At 43.9% G+C, this 20,585-nt stretch overlaps 1 protein-coding gene across 2 annotated transcripts in view; it reads left to right on the top strand.

Moving 5' to 3' along the window:
- Positions 1 to 20,585, top strand: part of LARGE1 (LARGE xylosyl- and glucuronyltransferase 1) — a 998,660-nt gene that overhangs the window by 834,776 nt on the left and 143,299 nt on the right. For both annotated transcript variants that reach the window (XM_085651963.1, XM_085651962.1), the window contains exons 8-9: positions 8,338 to 8,450; positions 9,593 to 9,718. In XM_085651963.1, the coding sequence (XP_085508089.1) occupies positions 8,338 to 8,450; positions 9,593 to 9,718 (239 nt within the window). The remainder of the gene's footprint in view (positions 1 to 8,337; positions 8,451 to 9,592; positions 9,719 to 20,585) is intronic.

Here is a 20,585-nt window from a genome sequence, read left to right as displayed (position 1 = left end):
AATGTATTTTTATTGGCAATCTTAATTTAAAGGTGAATCATCAAAAATCTTACATTCTGACCTGTGGTCCTAAAAATACCTTTACACGAAAAATAGGCAGTACGGTGATCCCCATAGCCAAGGTCAAAAATGTAAGCTATTTTGGCATCTTGTTTGATGCCAAACTTAGTTGGGATAGGCAACTTGTCCGGAGGGCACCCAAATGTTTAGGAACATGTTATAGCGTTTTGCCAGTTTAGGCACTCGCTATTAACCACTCCACACATATAGAGTAATTGTGCATGTCTTTATTCTACTGTGTGAGTCAGAAATCAACATTCTACGCCTGCCGTCAACTCATCCCTCCGATGCTTACATCACAAGCCTATGGTGTACAGTGGCAGCAAAAAGAGTTTCAGAGTCCTTTTTTTACAAGATACTACATCTGCTGCTTTGTTAAATAAATGTTACGGCTTTTCAAAATAGATAAATAAATAGCTAAATAAATTTACAAATAAATACATGGATATACAAGCAATTATAATTGCATTGAGGAACTTGAATGACACGTCATGATCGGGTCCCTGGAAACCGGGAACTGGCAGTCAAAGTGTGAGGGATCTGCACAGGTTAGTTGAAATCATTAGCAGCCACAAAGTGGTCCCAGTCTCTACACTGACATCAATGTTTGGTGAGTGATGGGTTACATGTCGATAGTGAGAGGGATCTCTCATAAGGGACTTCCCAGCACGTTAGGCATGTGCCCTTTGGTGTTAGTGATAATACAAAAGAAGCATCAGATTTTCTTTTCCTGTGTTGCCTGACAAGCACTCAAGCTCCTCTTGTAAAAATTGCCTCTATTGCATGATGTCGTCTGTCATCATATATTTTCATCTTGTTTGTGACAAAAATTTTTACTGTGAATGTCTTCCTCATTCTTGGATCTGAGGTGGGTCCATTGGGGGCTGCTTCGTCGCCATGACTCTTCCAAACATAAGAGTTGCAGGGCTTTCCTCTGTCGTTGAGTGAGGAGTCATACGGTAAGCTCAAAGAGTAGTGTTTAAAACAAGAGTCGGGACTCTCCAATGCAGCTTGCTGAACAGCTTTCTTCAGAGTACTCATGAACCATTCTACCAGACCATTGGCCTCGGGCCAAAGAGGAGTGCTTTTTGATTCTTTATATGGAGGTGATTTAGAAAGTCTTTAAATTCTCGACTATTGAAAGGGAGGCCTTTGTCAGACTTTAATACTGCAGGCACCCCCCATATCGCAAAGATGTAATCTAATTTTTAAATAACCTTTTCATGTGTAGTGAATGAATGGTCTTCCACCAATGGAAAACAGGAGTATTCATCAAAAATGACTCAAGAGGACCAAAGAAAGCAATAGCAGTTTTCTCCTTAGCAGGATGTGGCAATTCTGACATGTTCAGTGGGTGCTGAATGACTTGAGATGAAAGACAGTTGCAGATACGACAAGTCTTTAACTCTTTTTTTACCCTTTCGCCGAGAAACAGAAACCAAACTCTGTCATGGAGAGCTCTTTTAGTGACAACTATTCCTCGATGTCCCTCCTGGGCGACGTTGATTACTTGTTTTCGTAGACTCTCAGAAATAATAATTTGTGTACCTCGCAGAATGAGGCCTTCTTGAGACACAGAAGGTTCATCTCTTCCATTTTTTAACTTGAAATACTCTCTGGCATTAGTGAGAGTGCTGGTTCCAAGACTGTTGCGCAATAATGTCTTTTAACTTCATCATGTCACTATCATCACTCGTAGCGGTGACAATTTGTTCTAAAGACATGACAGCTGCTGTGCTCGATTTCACAATAAAATTACTGTAGGCCTTCATGGTCTTAGATGGGGTTCCAGGGCATTGCAACAATAATCAGAATGTTTCTGATCTTTCCCTGTACGATGTAGAATTGTATAGTTGTATTCTGGTAACCTCAAACCCCAAACGTTCAATTCGAGGAGTCATTTTTGCTTTGGAATTGCCAAATAACATTAACAGTGCTTGATGATCAGTCACTACTGTGAAGGGCTTTCTGTACAAAAACACATGGAAATATTCACAGGCCCAGACCACTGCCAAATTTTCTTTCTATGGTTGCGAGTTAGCACGTTCCATTTGTGACAGGCTTTCATTGCTGTATGCCTTGATATGTCTCCAAGCATTTGGTTGTCCGTTGTGCTGTGCAAGGATTGCGCCTAACCAAACAGGGCCAGCATCAACTTCAACCTCAGTGCGATGTTTGGGATTGAAGTGAGCAATTTCAGTGGCACTCTCAATAGCTTGCTTGATTTTTTGGAAGCTCTTTTCACATTCTCGTGACAAATGAAAAGACACACTCTTTCTTGTTCATTCTCGTAACAGTGTACTGATCTTAGCAACGTCTCTTATGTAGCTAGAACAGTAACTGGCCATTCCAAGAAATGAGAGTAACATAGAAATGTCTTGTGGGATATTTGCAGTAAAAAATGCTTGCACTTTTGCCGAATCAGGTTTCATACCCCCCATCAGAAAATACATGGAAATAGGATTTCAAGCTTTTCTTGTGGAATTCACATTTCTCAGCATTCAGAATAAGCCTGCATTGTTCAGAAAATAACATACTTGCATGTGAGCTTTGTCATACTCTTTGTGTGGGGCTCCGAAAACCAATATGTCATCACTATAGTTAAATGCATTTACTACAGGCTGAATGATATATTGAATGATGTCTGTGAAAAGTCCAGAAACCGAGTTTATACCAAAACTCTATCGCTTGTAGCAAAATAAACCAATGTGCGTAGAAAAAGTTGTAATGTATCTGGATTTTTCTTCAAGCTCCAATTGATGATATCCTTTATTTAAGCTGAGTCGTAAATTGTCCTCCGTTATGCACTATATCGACTACTGAAGGGATGTAACCTTGCATCACTTGGGTATTACACCCAGAACACATATTGTACCTCATGTGCCTAAGACTCTGTACAGGTCATAGTCTAGTGGCTTTGCCATTAAGGGGCATTTGGTCTTTCTCACTGCCCATGCGACTCTACTATATTACAATTCACTTTATGCTTTTTTGTAAGCTTTACAGCACCCCAAGATCACATTTTCTGTGCCCAGTATTGTGCCCAAAGGCTTTTCTATTGTACAAAGTTGTTTTGCTGTTCCTACAGCGCTTAGAATCTCAATCTATATGTTATGCTGCGGTTAGGTACATCTTTTGTGAGCTAAAGATTAAAAAGAAGTATATTGTGGAATGATGCACCTGTTTTAAGATCTTTATTCAGTTAACCTATAAGTTTTACATTTTACAAAATGATCTGAATTTGTATGTACATTTTTATCTGTTTGCTTTTTAAAATAGCATAGAACGTCAGTTCTTTAGATTGAATCCTTTTAGCACATACTATCCTTTTCTCACTATCATGTCGTGCTTTGATATTGGCTTTTGTAAATCTTCTTTTTATACTTTAGTTCTTAAATTACCTGTATTGGTATTATCTCATTTACTGTTTAGGTGGATGGACAGGACACTGTTGTTCGCAGTGGCCCTGATTTGACCTGTTAACATAGTGGACCCTTTTGAGATTTTTGTTGTTGGTCACATGTCTAGAGGATCCTTCCGCCTGTATAATCTGACCATCGCTTGGTCCATATTTAAATTTTGTTGCTTTGCACTTTATATCTTAAAGTATGTTTACACGTATGACTTTCTCTTCTGTTTCATGTTGTCATCTTGATATGTGCTTTTATGGTCAACATTGTCCGCATAAGGATATATTTGACTTTGACACTCTAGAGTAAGTGATAAGCAAAATTGTCTCAAACTTACACATGCAAGCTGAGGAAACTTTGATCCAGATGAGAAAACATTCTATTGATTCCCCCCTAGAGCCTATGTGATCTCTGTACTGCTATAGTGCACACTAGGTAAAAAATCAAAAAGGACTTTGCAAATGCTCTCTATGCTAGCTCTATGCTAGCGATTTACAAAAGAGGAGATGGATACTTACACAATGTGAATAGTACAACAGCAAGACTCCTCGATAGCCTAAAACGATGCTGTCTCGTGTCCGCACTGTGAGATCTGCTCTGGCTTGTCTGGAGAGGCATAATCCATTTCCCTATGGCTTTAATACAAATTGCTTTATAAGACGCAGACTCTCGAATAGGGTACTTAGAAACAAGTCTGTTTCTGTAGAAGACCCATTCTCGAGCCCTTTACCACAGCACATGCTTGCGCACATCGTCTGCCAAATCACAATTCACCGGCTCAGCTGCTAGAGAGAAGGAATTTGGCTCCATAATCATATAGCCCTTGGCTTCTCACCAGGGAATGTCAAAAGAGTTGACATTTTCAGTCAATAATCAAAAGCGAGACTTTACAACAGAGAGAGCATTATATACTTTAATCAGGGGTTTGGGAAAGGGACAAATTCACGGCTGAAAAAAAAAGAGACCCCTCTTATTTAGTGTATGATTTGTAAGCAGCTCACTGGCTGCAAGGTACCTAAAATAATATACAGAGTGTAAGAAATTGGGTTTGTTGGTTGACTGGCGTGAGCCCTGGTCGAGCAGCAAACATAATCCTTGTCAGGGTGAGGCATAAGCCAATCCCATATGTACCTGTGCTAAACCCTCTGGTAGCTTGGTATAGAGGAGCCATGGTTAACTCAGAGGCAATGTGTAAAGTATTTGTACAACATGTCAAACAGTAACAAAGTGTAAAATTCCATGCAAAAAGTATCCCACACCAGTTAATAAATAAAACAAGACCACAATTACAAATATTCAAATATTCAATCAGTAGAACCGTAGACATGTAATTTTCAGGATTTCAGTGAAAATAGCCCCAAAAAGCACAAAGCGCCAACTGTGGATATCTGTCCAACCGCGATGGAGTGCGGGCTGCCTGAAAGCGACCCAGTTAGGCTGGTGAACAAAGTACTTTACATTCCGCTTTGCACAGCGTTGCACGGATCCACGTTGAAGATGCATTGTGCAGCCAATGTGATGAGTCAAGGCTGCGATGTGAGGTCCTTCGTCGTCTTCGAGGATTCCATCGATGATGTCATCAAGGCTGCCACCAACGAGGGATGCGAGGACCTGCGCCAAGGATGCGTTGTGCAGCAAAAGTTCCGAAGACACTGCGGAGGCGATATGTGTCTTTGCAACGGGTCCAATCCACGAGGCAGTGGGGATTTGTTGGTTCTGCTCAGGGTTGTGCGGCAGAGGAGATGCTTTGGTTCCGCTGAATCCACAGAGGCTGGCAGAGCACCTTAAGCCCACTTCCAAGGGTCCAGGACTGTGGTGACACCACTTGGCAGGGTAGACTCACAGATGGCAGAGTCCATGTGCTGGGGTCAAAGATGATGCACCCTTCTTTCCCTGAGATTCAAATCAGGAGTCCAGACAACTAGGCCTTGGAGTCCACTCTGGTGGCCCTGGGTTCAACAGATGCAGGTCCATTCCTTCTCACCTAGACAAGATGGCAGCAGGTCAGCACAGTAGGGCAGCAGTCCTTCAAAGCAGCAGTCCAGCAGAGTGGCAGTCCTTTCAGCAGGTCAGCAGTCCTCCTTGGCAAAGTATCCACTAGTCCAGAAGTGTACTAAAGAGTTGGTGTCTGAAGTCCAGTATTTATACCTAGTTGTGCCCTTTAATTTTGGAGAGGCTACCTTTTAAGTGTACAGATTCCCTGCCTTCCTTTCCCTGGCACCAGACTAACTACAGGGGGTATGCAGCCCTTTGTGTGGAGCCTATTCAAGTGTAAGTGAGGCTTTGCCCAGATCCTCCCTCCCATCCTGCCAGTAATATCCCATGCAGGCACACCCACTTTCCAAAATGTGTGTGGCTGTCTAACAGTAATACACAAAGCTCAACTGTCAACTACACCCAGTCATATGACCCAGACAGGCTGCAGGCACTAAATGGCTGAGGCAGGAAAATGCAACTTTCTAAAACTGTCATATTCAAAATTGTAATTTAAATCTGGCTTCAACGCAAGTTAGGAATTTTCATTACAATTCAAAAGACACCAAACATCATCTGGTCACCTCCTCCCATTTGGAAATTACAGCTTATTAAATGTAACAAGTTAATTCCAATGTTATTCTATGGGAGAGGAAGGCCTTGAAGTAGTGAAAAACAAGTTTGAGAGTTTCTCACTACCAGGACATGTAAAACTTAAAAGTACATGTCAAACTTTTTAAATACTTTTCACCCTGCCCTCCTGTGCTGTCCAGGGTTTACACTAGGCATGACTTAAATGTATTAAAAAGGAAGGTTTGGTCCTGGCAACATGTTTATTTTCCCAGGCAGGCATGGTATTTTACTTAAGTGGGTGGCACAATCAGTGCTGCAGGTCCACCAGTAGTATTTAATGTACAGGCCCTTGGTATAGGTCGTGCCACTTTACTAAGGACTTACAAGTAAATTAAATATGCCAATTGGAATAAGCCAATTCTACCCATGTTTTAGGGAGACAGCGCAAGCACTGTAGCATTGGTTAGCAGTGGTAGAGTGTTCAGTGTTCCAAAGCCAGCAAAAACTAAGTCGGCAAACAGGAGGGTTGAAGGCAAAAAGATACAGGGAAACAAAGCCAAGGATGCCAAGAAACCAATGAGTTACCACATTTTGGGACAGAGTGAGGCACTACAATGGGCAAGGCTAATGTTTACAAACAAAATGGTAACCTTTCTATTAAAAATTAGTACAGTCCCAACCTTGGATAAAAGAAAAGCACAATAGTTTCTGAGATCTATGGAAATCTGTTTTATTTAATGCCTACTTTTATCCCTCTTTGGCTGATTCAGCTGTTCTGCCTCGAAGTACCACGTAGGGTCCAGTGCACAAACCTGTTGCTCTTGGCTACCATCAAATGATTCGAGATTCATAATCCACAAATACTTCATATCTATCCTTCATGACAAAACGAAGACTTGGTCAATTGTCTAGGAGGGCTAAATAATGCATAATAAATAGTCTAGGAAGGTTGATTTCCAAATGTATGAGGACAAATAAATGACTGCTGTGCTTAGCAGTCAAACAGTTCCTCTATAGCATGCTGGATCTTCACTCTGGTGAGCCTCACCTTGGCCTGTGATGTTACCTCCAACAACCACGAGCAGGAGCTTCCACAAGTGTCTTGAAGTGGCTGCAAGGTGTCACACCTAGCGCTTTACATATATCCGAAAAACAAAAGAGACCTCATTATACATTGCATACATCTGGGCGGTTCAGGTCACACTGTGTAGTAACTGTTTCTTCTTATTGATAGCACTAAGGGGAGAGGGTTCTCTTCCTGGCTGTCTTCAGACGAATTGAGGTAAATCCAGTGAAAAGGTGGTTGAGAGCGCATAAGAAATACAGCATTGAAAGTGGACAGGGGAAGAAGAGGAGAGAGGCATTGGTGGCACCCAATTTGTCAGTACCACCTGCCTCACCCTCATCTCAGGTGCTTGCAATCATCAACATGACTGGATGGTGCTCTCATTCTGTTCTCACCTTCAGCTCTCATTCCTAAGCTACACTTCTATCTGCATGTGTCTGTTTCCCTATCAAGATCTTCAGATTTTCAATGTAAACATTGAAGTAGCTGTTTCTTTCACAACCACTGTACTCGGAGAGTCTCTTTTTAGGTCTCCTTCCTTGATAGAAAGTCCTTGCCCCGCATTGATCCATTATCTGCTCCATTCATAGAGATGGTCTCTTTCCTGTGATTACCCTCAAATCTTGCACTTTTTTCAGAGGCGCCTGTGACCTTCCACAGTACCTTTCAACAGGACCCACGTCTCTCTAGATTTCCAATGGCTGTAGTTAGCGCTGGCTCTTAATGGCCCATCAGCTCCAATCCTCCTGAATCTCAATACCCTTCTCTAGCTCTTTCAAACACTGATAGAATCCCATCGCTGAGCTGACCCACATTAGAATGACTTTATGCCAAAAAAGCAAATGTTGAATTCGTCATCATTTTCTGGGGGCACGGGCCCCCTTTTTCAGTTAGATTCAACAGGTAGATGCTCTCTCCCCAAGCTTTCTCAGTAAAACACATTATCAAAATAATGCATATTGGTTATTGCTCAAATACAGCAGATGGATTGCGTGACACCACTGATAAGAGACAAACGTGAATGTAGAGCAGAAAAGCACAGAGAATAATGTATTCTGGAATGAGCTCATGCTGTGGTCTGCCCTGGATAAATGTGCGGTTGAACTGTGGTCAGCCATTGTTCACCATGTGTAGACCAAAAACAGCTAAGGTTTTTCCATGAACATAAACGCATTAAAGTTCCTAGAACTCGTGTTTACTGGAGTCTGAGTTCCATTCCTCTGGTTTCTTATGTTCATTTCTTTTTTTTCCCAGGGGTGATTCTGCTGCTGCTGGATAAGCTGCGGAAGATGAAGTGGGAGCAGATGTGGCGACTGACAGCGGAGCGGGAGCTGATGAGTATGCTCTCCACGTCGTTGGCCGATCAGGTGCGTGGAACTTCGATGGACTGCTGTATATTTTCCACGATAGTGCCTGGCGATGATCACGAAGGATGCGCCCTTCCTTCAGAAAGCATCCCAGAGCGAGCGATGATAAACTAAGTGATGATTCGATTTCCCGAGTTATTGAGATTTGTGATGTTATCAGTAAGGAAAACGACTGCTCACTCTCTCATTTGAGATACAACAAGCATATTGATTTCATAGCAGCAAACATATGCACTTGGGACTCAGCGCTATGGCAGAGCAGTCATATACTGGTCATGTGTGCGGTAGTGGACTTGTGGAGAATTATTGACAGCTGATCACATCAATTCACTGATCGAATTGATTTACTCTTTTGTTGATTGACGACTGGTAGATTTCCTCTCCCAGGTGACCTTATCACTGTCGATACAGCAATTTCCCACTAAGCTCCTTCCATTCATGTCCCTGCAAGGTGACCTTGGTGTGAATAGATGGGAAGCAAACATCTGACCCTGTAGACTAACCCAGAGAAAGGACATGTACATGCAGACGATGAACATTGAACGCCCTGCATCCGAACATCCCAACATTAACACAGATCACCTTTGCTGAGGGAGGCCAGGGATTACATGCACAAGCAGAATGGACTATTCCAGGGTCCTAGAGCTCACATCTTGATGAAAAGTCTACGAATGAATGTGCCTGACTCTCAAGCCCTGTCTCCCGTAGAGCTGAGGGGCCATTGGGTTGAGATAGGAGGAAGCACTGGGAACACGTGAAGGTTGTTCTCGCAGGAGAAAGATCAAACATTGAGTGTCGACTCATAATTTCACCCCAAAGACAGACTCTTTTTAGGTTAACAACTAATTAGAGAGATGAGACAAACAGTGGCTCTCTTACGGGGGGACGATGCAAGGACTCGCATGCGAAAATGTTAATTTCACCCAGTGCTCGCGATATGTGTGATCTGTAGATAAATGAAGTATTTATGCTTCTGTTCTTCTTGATCTTAGTTATAGCAGTTTTGCCGAAGCAAAATGTGAGTTAAAGTTGTACAGCATATAAAATGACAGACCTGTTTGGTGAACATTGCAGTGATGTGGCATAAGCAGTCATCATGGATTGTCCTGCTGAATGAGACCCTCTGCCTTCTTCCCATGTAGGATATCTTCAACGCCGTCATCAAGCAGAACCCGTTCCTGGTCTACCAACTTCCGTGCTTCTGGAATGTCCAACTGTCCGACCACACGCGCTCCGAGAAGTGCTACCGCGACGTCTCTGACCTAAAGGTGAGTCACCCGTTCATGTACGAGGTCTACGGCAAGAAGATATCCGCTGTGGTTTTTTTGAATCGAACAACTTTAGCACAAATCACTTTGAAGCTGCCCCTGCACCTGTGCTGGGCTTCTTGTTGTTTCTCCCAATCAGATATTTTCTGTATATATTTCTTTCAGTGGTAGAAGGCCTAGCACAAACTGGCAATGACAATAATGCTAAGTATGCCTGGCTGTGAAATAAGGTATATATTTGACATGATGATATTATATCGAGTTGATGTGGTTTAAGATTGTTGGTTATTTTTTCCAGTCTACCAAGCAGTATGCAGAAATTGAGTGTAAGTTCCTCCCCCCCCAAAAACAAAAACGCCAGGGTCTTACCACTTGCTGATCCTGAAACCTTTAGGAACCTGTAATGCTACAAAGATGAGGCAAACCAATGCCCTCTGGCTGGGGGGGTTCAGGGGAATCTGAAAAAATTCGAAAACATGGGGTTGGATACTTTTCTAGGGATACTTCAGAAGCTGCAGATTGAGCTATTAGAGGAAAAAGGATTCTTTCACTCACAGAGCCACTACTAACCTGCTGTACCTAAGAGATGGCTTCATCTGTACCATGATGGTGCCAAACATGTATTGCATTCAGTATTATATTTTTCTCCAAAGGTAAAGTTGTCCAACAGTTCCAGGCTTTCCTTGAGATTTCGTTTGGCACCCAGGGCCATGAGGGCCCGCTAGGAAGCCAGGTGTTACCGTCAGGATGAGCCTCCCGCCGCAGTGATAATCCAGCTCCTTTTTAGGCAACAGCTGCGTCTTTGATGTAAAATATTTTTGCCCCTGGTAGCGATGGGCACGAAATAGTAGACCTACCCCAAGAGAAAGCGAGTTGAGAACGCAGGCAGTGCCAATGCAACTCTTGAAACATTAAGTAAAACGAATTTAGTCAAATGGAAAAGTATTTTTTGAGTAAAATAAAGCCAACATTACAAATATTGGGCCGGTCACTTCAAAGGTATAGATTTTTGAGTACTTGTTTCAAAGTACACTGCATCTCGAGTTCAACATGAAAGTTAATAGACTTCTCTCTACATCACCTATAAGTGGCCCTGGAGGCCTCTTTCTTCTACTTCCAAGTTCACAAGAGTTCCCAGCTGCCTCTGCTTCTCCAGACAGGCTGCAAGGACAGGACAGGATCCGCCATTTTGTGCAGGCTGGTACAGACCGCAGGTTCCAAACTTCACAAAGCTCCTCCTTCGGGTCGCCTCTGCCTTGAGACTGCACTATGGCCAGTGAATCTGGGTCCTGTGTCTGTACCAACACCAGTAGATGAATCCACCTCATGCCTCTTCAATCTCCCTGCCCCATTATCTCCCTCTTGCAGGTTCCTTCTTTCTCCTTTTCTCGCAGTCTTTCCCGCCCTCCTCCTTTCTCTTGCTCTGGGTCAAAGTCTGTTGAGGCAAAATACATGCTATTTCTCAAAATGAGTGCCGGTGGGCACCACCTGCAAGCACCGGTTTAAATTAAGCACTGCTCTCATTATCCCAGTGCACAGTAAGTGGAGTCAGATTCACCACTCACTTCAAACTAGCACACTTCACAGTGCCCGGTGCCACCTAGTGAAGAGCTCTTCCTTCTGGTTTTTTGAGTCCATGAGGTAAACAAGCTTTCCTAATCCTCAGGAGAATCAGTTCTGAGGTCCACATGTACAAAATGTCAGAATTGCGACTTCCTCATTGCTATTCTTACCGAATCACAATTAAGAAATCACAATTCCTAATGTACAAAATCGTACAAGTTTGAAATAGCGATCCCTAGAGGGTCACAAATCGACCAACTTCATGATTTTTAATGAGGTATGCCACAGTTTGCCATTAGGAGTTGCAGTCATCACAGGAATGGTGGCCTGCTGGGGTGAGTTGACCAACATGTCTGTGATTGCTTCTTATATAAAGCATTTAAAACAAAATATATATCCCAATTTCCTGAGACGAAAACGGAATGCGTTTAAGAAAATAAAATTAAATGTTTAAGTTACACTTTTTTAAGAGTAGGCCATGGTCCTTTTAAACGCTGTTTGCACTTAAAAAATCTTTATTTCACCAGTCACAAAGGGGAAGGGGTCCCGTTGGAAACCCTTCCCATTAGCGAATGGTTACCACCACCTTTGTGGTGTCTGTAAAAAACGAATGTATTACGACAGTAATTCAGTCGCAAAACACTCATACATAGCATTGCAGTAAGGTATGTGGAAGGGATGCCCTAAAGATGCCCCTTCTAAATACTGAACCGCTAAACACAAATTGCGACTCAGTTACATGTTATCGAATCACAGTTTGTGCTCTGTACCTATGAAAAACATTTTTGCAGTCACAAACGGCCCGGTTCGCATCGCAAATATGCTTTTGTACATATGGCCCTTATTTCTGTGGTCAACCAGCAGTCCTGTCCCAGAAAGATTAGAGCAGACTCCTTCTTGCTGTCCCCATTTCTGTCCCACGTGCCTTTGCGGCCTGGTCATTTTCACAGCGTGCTGATTCCAGGTGTACTCTGACTCTCGACGCTAGGTTCTCTTAATTATGTTATACTCCAAACATAGCAGTGGTTGGTGGATGACCCTTGGCCTGCTCTCCACCATCATCCCGTCTGCTGTTGGCTACAGTTTTCTTCACTCACGGCCAAAACCCTTTCATACAGGAGACATTCCTGAGCTCTTCAAAATGTCACACCTCCAACAGGCTCCACCCCCATGGGTTGTTTGATATTTGATCGTCTCCTTCACCTCACTCAAATGCTTCCGTAAGAGAGTACTGGCAACTGTCACTCATGCACCTGAGAACCCGGAAATGAAATGCGTATGTTGATTTATACATCTCTCATTGTCTTATTCAGATGCGCAGACATTCAAGGTGGACTTAAAAATCTGGCTCTTTTAGGTGGTGCAAATTTACCCCCATACGGGGCCTTTTCTATGTATAAGGGGAAAGCACGCGCACTGAGAGTCCACGACGTGGTCTCCCAATGTCCAGGGTCAAAAATGCCATCAAAATCTGGGAAATAAGGAAATTGTGGGAAAAACAGATTTGTCAATATTACACATCGAAGTTTCCTATAAGCTCTTTTTGTTACCTCTAGTCAACCGAGTTAATTCATGAAAGATAAGGTATATCATATTTGTACCTAGGATGTGCAGTCTTAGTGTCAGAATTTTTTTGTAACAGTTTGAATAAGATTAGTCAATTAATTTTGAGATCTTATGATATCTAATGCAGGCTTCGAAAATGTACTGGAGAGCTGGCATTAGCGAATGAGTCACTGTATGTGCTAAGCAGCTTGACCTCTTTGCTCATCCAGACCGGCACATGGGACCTCATTACATGTCCATCGTATTTCTGAGTGGTAAAACCACCCAGGAAAATAAGATTTGCATATTAATGAAAACTGTTTAGTCAAGTAGAAAAGCCTGCTAATAACTCTATTAGGGTACTCAAGTTGTGGGTCCATTGAACTAAAAAAATTAAGGTTTTATTAGGTTTTTTCTCTATAGGACATAACACAAAAATATTCAATTGTGATTCACAGTGGAGAACGTATCACATATTAGAACACTGGAATGTTGGGACCTCCGTTGAAAACAGTGGACTGATCTGGGCTTCTAATGGGCGGTAAAAGCCCAGAGCTCCAAAAGTCCAATTTTTGTCGTTCACAGCAGTCGCTTTGAACAAAGGCCTCATAGAGCCGAGGGGATTTAAACTCACTTTGGCCTTGGTTTTATTTGTTAGAACATTCTGCCCTCTAGTAGCAGAATTTTCGAATAGCCTTATAGTCGGCCGTAGCTGGGCTGTACAGGCCAATAAAATGAAAGGCCTGCTCCCTTGTTAAAGGCCCAAGCCGAGCAGGCCTTTAACGGCCGGTATAGCCTGTTACGACGGGCTATAAGGCTATATTGTTTGTAAAAATCACATAAGACCACAACACATATCTGTTCAAGTTATCCAGTAAGCGGATCAGGCTCCCAAGCTAATCTTCTGGGTGGAAAGGAGGGTACTTCCGTAACGTTTTCAAAAATTCCTTTAGAAGTTCCCTCCAGTCTCCGAGATTTACTGTCAGCATATCATCCGTGCCGATCAAGGCCGCTCTGCGTTCCTCTGCTACAGCCCATTCCCCTTTATCTATCTGCTGTTTTCAAAATTCTAGCCAGTGGGCGACAAGTGGGTATTCTCATACATCTTTTGGCGGGTACTATATGCAATGCTATAAATACATCTTTATTTCAGTCTTTTTTTTCTGGGCTTGGGTATAACCCCCAAGGTAGAGTGCCACAGTACACACTGTGTCACATCTTCCTCAACTCCCTACAAATTCTCCGCTAGTGCTTCCTTCCTAAAACTGGATCCTTGCAGGGCAATTCCGAATCATAAGTAGGAAGCCTGCCTGTGGGCAATTACATCTTGGACAAGTTCTTGGTCTATGTGTGTGTCCTTTAAGCATAGCTATAGTTATGTAGTATACCCTGTGTAAATATATCCATTGTGTAAGCTGAAATCGGGCATTGTACATAGATTAGTTGTTTTTAGAAACATTCCTCCTCGTTCTGAATAAGTTAAAGGGTTGGTTAAGTTATTGTGACAGGAGGCGCCCGGCCTGTCGCTCTCCCCGTAGAGATCAATTGAAGACTGAAAAAAGACATGGTCGCCCTCTTCTAGTTGGATCAGTTCTGAACGCATGCCTAACTCAGTGGGTCTGCCCTGGAAGCAATTCCATCCCACATTAGTGATGCAGTAATGGCACCCATGTGTACTAACCTCCTAACACCAGTCTGTCATCGGAGTAACATAAATGATTCTCACAGACACGCCACAGATAAGCCTTCACAGATCAATTGAAGCTGCACCAATGCACCAGGCTCCGCTCGCAACAGATTACACGCTGAAGCCGCTGTGGTAAATATTTTATTTATGAACTGAAGACGGCGTGCGCGTTTCCACTTTATAATGTGGCACATATTTATAACACGCCTCCCTCAGGGTTACAGTCTGCCTCATCACTATCTTTTTAGAATGGAACACAAGACCCCTCCTGGCCTCTATTAGGAAATTGGGTCTTGTCTTGACTCCTACATAGACAACGCGCAGCTGTACTTGCGCGTCACAGGGGGCTTCCCTGATGAACAGATGTTTTCTGTCTCTCAGCGGGCGATTGAAAACTCAATGAAGAGGAGCTGGCTTCAGTATAATAAAGACATAAAACTGAAATTTTATTGCTTGCCTCAGGTGCCTCTATGTGGAATTATGATCTGTTATTGCTGTATCTCAATTGCCTTTGCCCTGCCTTAGAGAGTCAAAATACAGATGGGAGATTCGGCCTTATTTGGGAGGGTGCCTTAGATGGCCATGCAAGCGGCGGTTATTGCTGTAGTTGGTGCATTATTTCAACTCCGCTGCTTATGTTTGCTCTCTTCTTTAAGTGACAGTAGGACCATGGTGGCTACTTATGTGATGGACCATGGTGGCTACTTATGTGATGGACCATGGTGGCTACTTATGTGATGGACCATGGTGGCTACTTATGTTTTGAACAATTACTTGGAAAACGAGAACCCTGCTGTTCTTAGGTCATAGTGCTGTTCAGATGATTTTGCAAAGGTTTTTTTATTGCCCGGCACATCGGATGGTCCTGCGAAAGAAGACACTATGTATCTCCTAACTCTGAGAAACATACCTTGGCTTCCTATTAAGGCACATACTCTTACAAAGTATCCTGTCTGCTCTATTGTTGCTAGTAGGAGTCATGAGGCATCTGGCGCAGCCAATTATATTACTTCTGCCAACACAGTCCATATAATGATACCCTGTTAAAATGTGATTTAAGGAAAATGCCGGTTTCGATACCGTTGACCTAGTTGCAGAGGCCACTTGGTTGCTTTGTGGAGAGATTTAATATGGGTCTTACTCATGTATGTGCAATTTGTGCGGCGCAAACCTAAGGAAAAGGCTTCTGGGCGCCATACAAGATCAAAGGCAAATATACAAGTGATTGGAGGGGAACCCGGTTCTACATGTGTGTTTTGACCATGAGCGTACAAGTGTCCATCACCTTACGAATGTGTACACGAACAGAGAACTCCACTTGATTGGTTCGTTAATAGTTCTCTGCAGATTCTTGGATGAAACGCAAGGTGGTCAGGTCAATGAATATTATCTACTTTCAAGGGATTCGTGAGTCGCAAAACAATATTGGCTGGTGTTTCTGAATGTTATTCTATGCAATCATTTGATTTTGCTTTTAATAGTGGATTTGAAATGCCATGGACTGAGAAAACTCTCATCAGAAATTTGTTATTATAAATTTCTAGTTGGACCATTATTAAAGAATAACAGTATACAGCCAACGTCAGCCGGACTGCTTTGCAGTCTGAGGCGACACTCGCGAGTCCACACAATTGGTTTTCCATGTTTCGGTACACCCACAGAGTGGTTTATGACTTTATTTACACCACAATGGTTCTACTAAGTTCGTATTTGGCAAAAATGTTTGCAAATCCCAAAGTGCAATGTGTGAGGTGCAGTGTTATGCTACATGTATTTGATTTGCTAATACCTGCCATTTGTATCATCCCATCCGGCTTTCAGAATCCCAAAACCCTTAATGTTCTGTGGATTTTCCTTGGCTGGCATCCTGTGGTATGCTAATGTTATATTTGGCTGTGTTTCTCATTGTTTGCATTTGAGTCATATGTTATAGAGACTAATGTACTGTTTAGTGATGGTCCAATGGGTTATATTGGATCCAGGCCATTTAGGTCCTTTAATTTATCTGTATGGAGCAGATTGTGTATGGATAACGTGTGTGCTGAAGGTCATTGCGTGAAGCCAAAGGTTATACATCTAGGAAGCCCACAATGGAAGGGTGGTAGCGGAGATTGTGCGACTTTGCAGTGTGCGTACATGTGTGCTAGGACTCGTATTCCAGGCTCATCTATCCCCTCAGATTGCTTGTCAGAAGGCAGTAGTCATTCATGGGCTCGTCAGTTTCCCTTCTGCCTCCACCCTCATCATTTAGCCTCGTAACTAGCCAGCAGCGGCTACTGCCAAAATAAAATGGTGGGGCAGTAATTTTTTTTAAAAACGCACTTACCTGCTTCTCCCGTTGCTGCTCTGTCTTCCGGATGCCTCAGTGCTCCTCTTCCGGAAGTCCTGGGCTAGCACAGGCTCCCAGACTCCCCGCCCAATCCAGACACTGCTCTCATGCTGTGAGAGCAGCGCCTGAATTGATCTGAGCAGCCTGGTTAGGCACTCACAAAGGGACTGGGAGTCTGTGCCATTTCTCCACCCGCTGTACAATACAGCTGGGTGGAGAAATTCTAGATGCGCATGTTTGTTTGGCCGGCCTAAGACAGCCAGCCAGCCAAACAAACATGCAGTAGGAAAGACGGATCTGCTTTTATGGTTCCCTCCACTTTTTTCTGGTTTCAGTGTTTTTGAGTAGTCTGACTGGGATCCTACTATCGCCCTAAATTTGACATGGTATCTACTTCTGTACCTCCAAAATTGGCTACTGGTGTACCCTTATAGGTCCCTAGTATATGGTGCTGAGGTACCGAGGGCATAGGTACACTAGGTGTCTCCCATGGGCTGCAGCATGTATTGTACCACCCATGAGAGACTACTCAAACTGTGACTACAGGCCTGCCATCACATCCTGTGTAAGCTGGTGCTAGCACCACTTACGACAGATATAGGTTTTAATTCTATCTGAGGTCAATAAACTTAAAATCTATAAGTCACCCCTCAGGCAGGCCTTTCAATCCTGAAGGCAGGGTGCCTGGTTATAAGTGTGTGGGTGCCCCTGAATGAACAGGACACCCCTACAAATGCCGGAGTCGCTTCTCCAGGCTTTGTAAGTACGGCCAGCCATTTTGATACAGATAGTGAGCATCTGTCACTACGCAATGGCTAACTATATAGTAGATGTGTCGAATCTGGGCATGTTTGGTATCAAATATGTTTGGATCATACCCCTACATTGTTACTGGAGGTATGAATCCATGCACTGGGCTCCTCCTCCGGGAAGCCCCCAGTACTCCCGGTAAAACCCTTCCTGGGTCTGCTTGCAAGCTAGTGCTGCTGCTGACCCCAGATTCAATAATGCCCTCCTGCTGCTGAGCTCGCTCGAGCAGAGAAGGTAGAACAATAGGTTTTCTGTCACAGGGAGGTGTTACCATCTCCCAGACAGGACTTAGTGTATTGGGCTGGGGTGGGGGTGCGTGCCAGCGCCACCAGACTGCTTTGAAGGGCACATTTGGTGCCCTCCTTGTATACTCTAGTTTGAACCAGTTCAAGTAGTTCTTGGCCCCCGTTCTGGCACAAAACTAAACAAAGGACATTGGAGTATCCTCCCCTCTGTCCAGCCCCTCCTCTAGGAGGGACCCCTGAGCCGTCCTAACCCCTTTCCTAGGGTATTGAACGGCTTACCTGTGGGTGAGTCCTCAGATTCCTTGTGGGACAAAACTCAAGCCTGAAACCATGTCACTCTTTGATCGTCTGGACACTTGGACTTTTCTGAACTTCACCTGAAACCGAGACTGCATCACAGAAGACTCATGGTGCTCCTGGTCTCGCTGTTCTGCAAGTCTTCTTCATCGTCTGTGTCTGTGCTTCTTCCAAGATCTTCACCAGACCAGTGGGCATCAAGGATACCCGAAGTAATCTCCCTTGGAGTGAAGCAGTCAGTCCCCTGCATCTGCAGGCACCGTAACAAAGCTGACTGGTCTGCTGCCTCAAATGTCTCACAGTCTTTGAAAGGCTCAGCAACACAGGTGGTGATTCTGCAACTTCCTCAAGACCTGACCTTTCCTCTCTACAATTGTAAGGCCAGTATCCCTTGTCGGAACCGCTGGGACCAAACTACCTGAGCACCAGGTCGACTTGCCGTTGCCAAGGCTTGTTGCCTCTGCACTCCAAAGATCTTCAGGCTACAAGAAGCCCCAGCCTCCAATATCTCTTCCTGCCAAGATCAGCGCCCTCACCGCATCCTTTGTACCGTGGGCCTTCATCTTTAGAGAGGTGCTTAAACTCCTCTTGCGACTCTTGTGCCTTCGGCCTGTGGGTCCTCTTGAGGGTATTCTTCTGTGCCAGTTAGCTCAGCTGCCTGCTTGGGGCCTGCTCTGACTCTCCTGCTTGTGATGAGGCCCATGGACCTTGCTGGTCCCAACGTTGCTCCTCTTCGCTTTCACACCTGTTGCAGCTGCCAAGGCTTGTTGGTGGTCCAGCCAGACACTGACCCCTCTGGTTCTCGACTTCCAACAAGGGACAGCACGTGCATGGCTCCTGTTCTTCCTCAGCGTCGCCTGCTCCTCACACCTGCAGCGACAATGTCACCGTCATCACTCCTGAACCTTTCGACATCGGTGGGCATTGCTCTTCCGTGCCTCTTGGTCACTTATGAGTGGCATAAACTATGTCTCCTCTGCTTGCAGGCTCTCCCCTTCAAGAATCCACCCTTAGCTTCCACCAGACTCTTGCACAGGCTTTTCCAGCGGCATCTTTTCTGAAGTCCTTCATTGTGGTCTATGGCAGTTTCCTCCATCACTTCGCACCTATGCACCCGTCTTACCTGGTGAAGGTATCCTGGTTCCTGGGGTATCCACGGGTGGGGTGACTCTCCCACCTTCTGTCTCCCTCAGGGCTTTTTAGGGTCCACTGCAACTGGTCCATCTTCTTCAAAACTGCAACAACGACTTTTCTGTTGATTTCTGTTGATTACACAACTGTGTTTCCATTCTGCACACAGCCTCCGTGGGGTTCCTGGGTACTTACCTTGAGTGGTTCATTGTGTCCCCAGCTCCTCTGAGTCTCCTAGTCCAAGTCCCGACTTTGGTCGCAGTTCGCATTCCACTTTTTTAGTATACGGTTTGGTCTCCCCTGGAGACCACTGTATTTTTTGCTACTTACCTTATTTGCAATTTAAGTATTATTGTGTATTTGTGTTGATATCTCAGGATAGGAGATATACCAATGCGTTAGTAAGTGTTGTGTAATAAAATGACATAATTTTGTACATACTTTGTGTGGTTCTTTTTCATTTAACCTACACTACATGATTTGATCTGGTAAAACAAGCTGCTTAACACTCCTTCTGGATAAGCCACTGCTACCACTTAGACAGCTTTCTATGGTTGTCTAAGACCACTAAAATCACCATAAGGGTTGCCTGGATTAGTGCAAGGTGCTTCACTTAGATAACTAAGCCAGCCTCCTACACATGCACACTTACAAGTGCCCTCCTCTCCTCCTTCCAGTCCCTCGCTAGTGTCAAGAGGATTACCTGGCCCACCCCTACACTCGGCAGCATCGGCTGCCAGTGAAAAATAAAATCCCAATAAAATGGTTTTATTGTTTTATTTTTCATTTTCAGTAGGGCGACACCCCTCCGCCATTGATGAGGAGCCACCGCTTTAACTAGCCCCAGGTCCATCTGTCAAGGCTGAGCTTGGATATGGGACTTATTCCCCACAGTCTGTATACACTGATGTTCCTACAGTTATCTCAATTCGACCCTATTCTAAGACCGCCACCACCTTAGGGTTTCAAAGCACCAGGCATCTTGGAATTGTGCACATTCCTATGCAGCATAAGGGCAATCCTTCACAAGTCAACTGAACTAACCAATTTAATTTGAAATATTTGTCCTATTCAAGAGTTCATACATTTTCAAGTGCATTCAAATACATTATTATTTGAACAGCGAAGTCATTTCTGACTTTGTGTTTGCTTTTATATTTAATCCATTTCCAGGAGTGTCGCATCTTCCCCAAGAGAGAACACGTACTCTGACCTTGCAGTTCCATTACCATAAAAAACAACTTAAAACGACGGCGGAAA

This window comes from Triturus cristatus, chromosome 4_1 (assembly GCF_964204655.1).
Source record: "Triturus cristatus chromosome 4_1, aTriCri1.1, whole genome shotgun sequence".
Classification (NCBI taxonomy): domain Eukaryota; kingdom Metazoa; phylum Chordata; class Amphibia; order Caudata; family Salamandridae; genus Triturus; species Triturus cristatus.
Note: the sequence above shows the minus strand (reverse complement) of the source record. Positions and strands in the feature narration are given on the sequence as shown.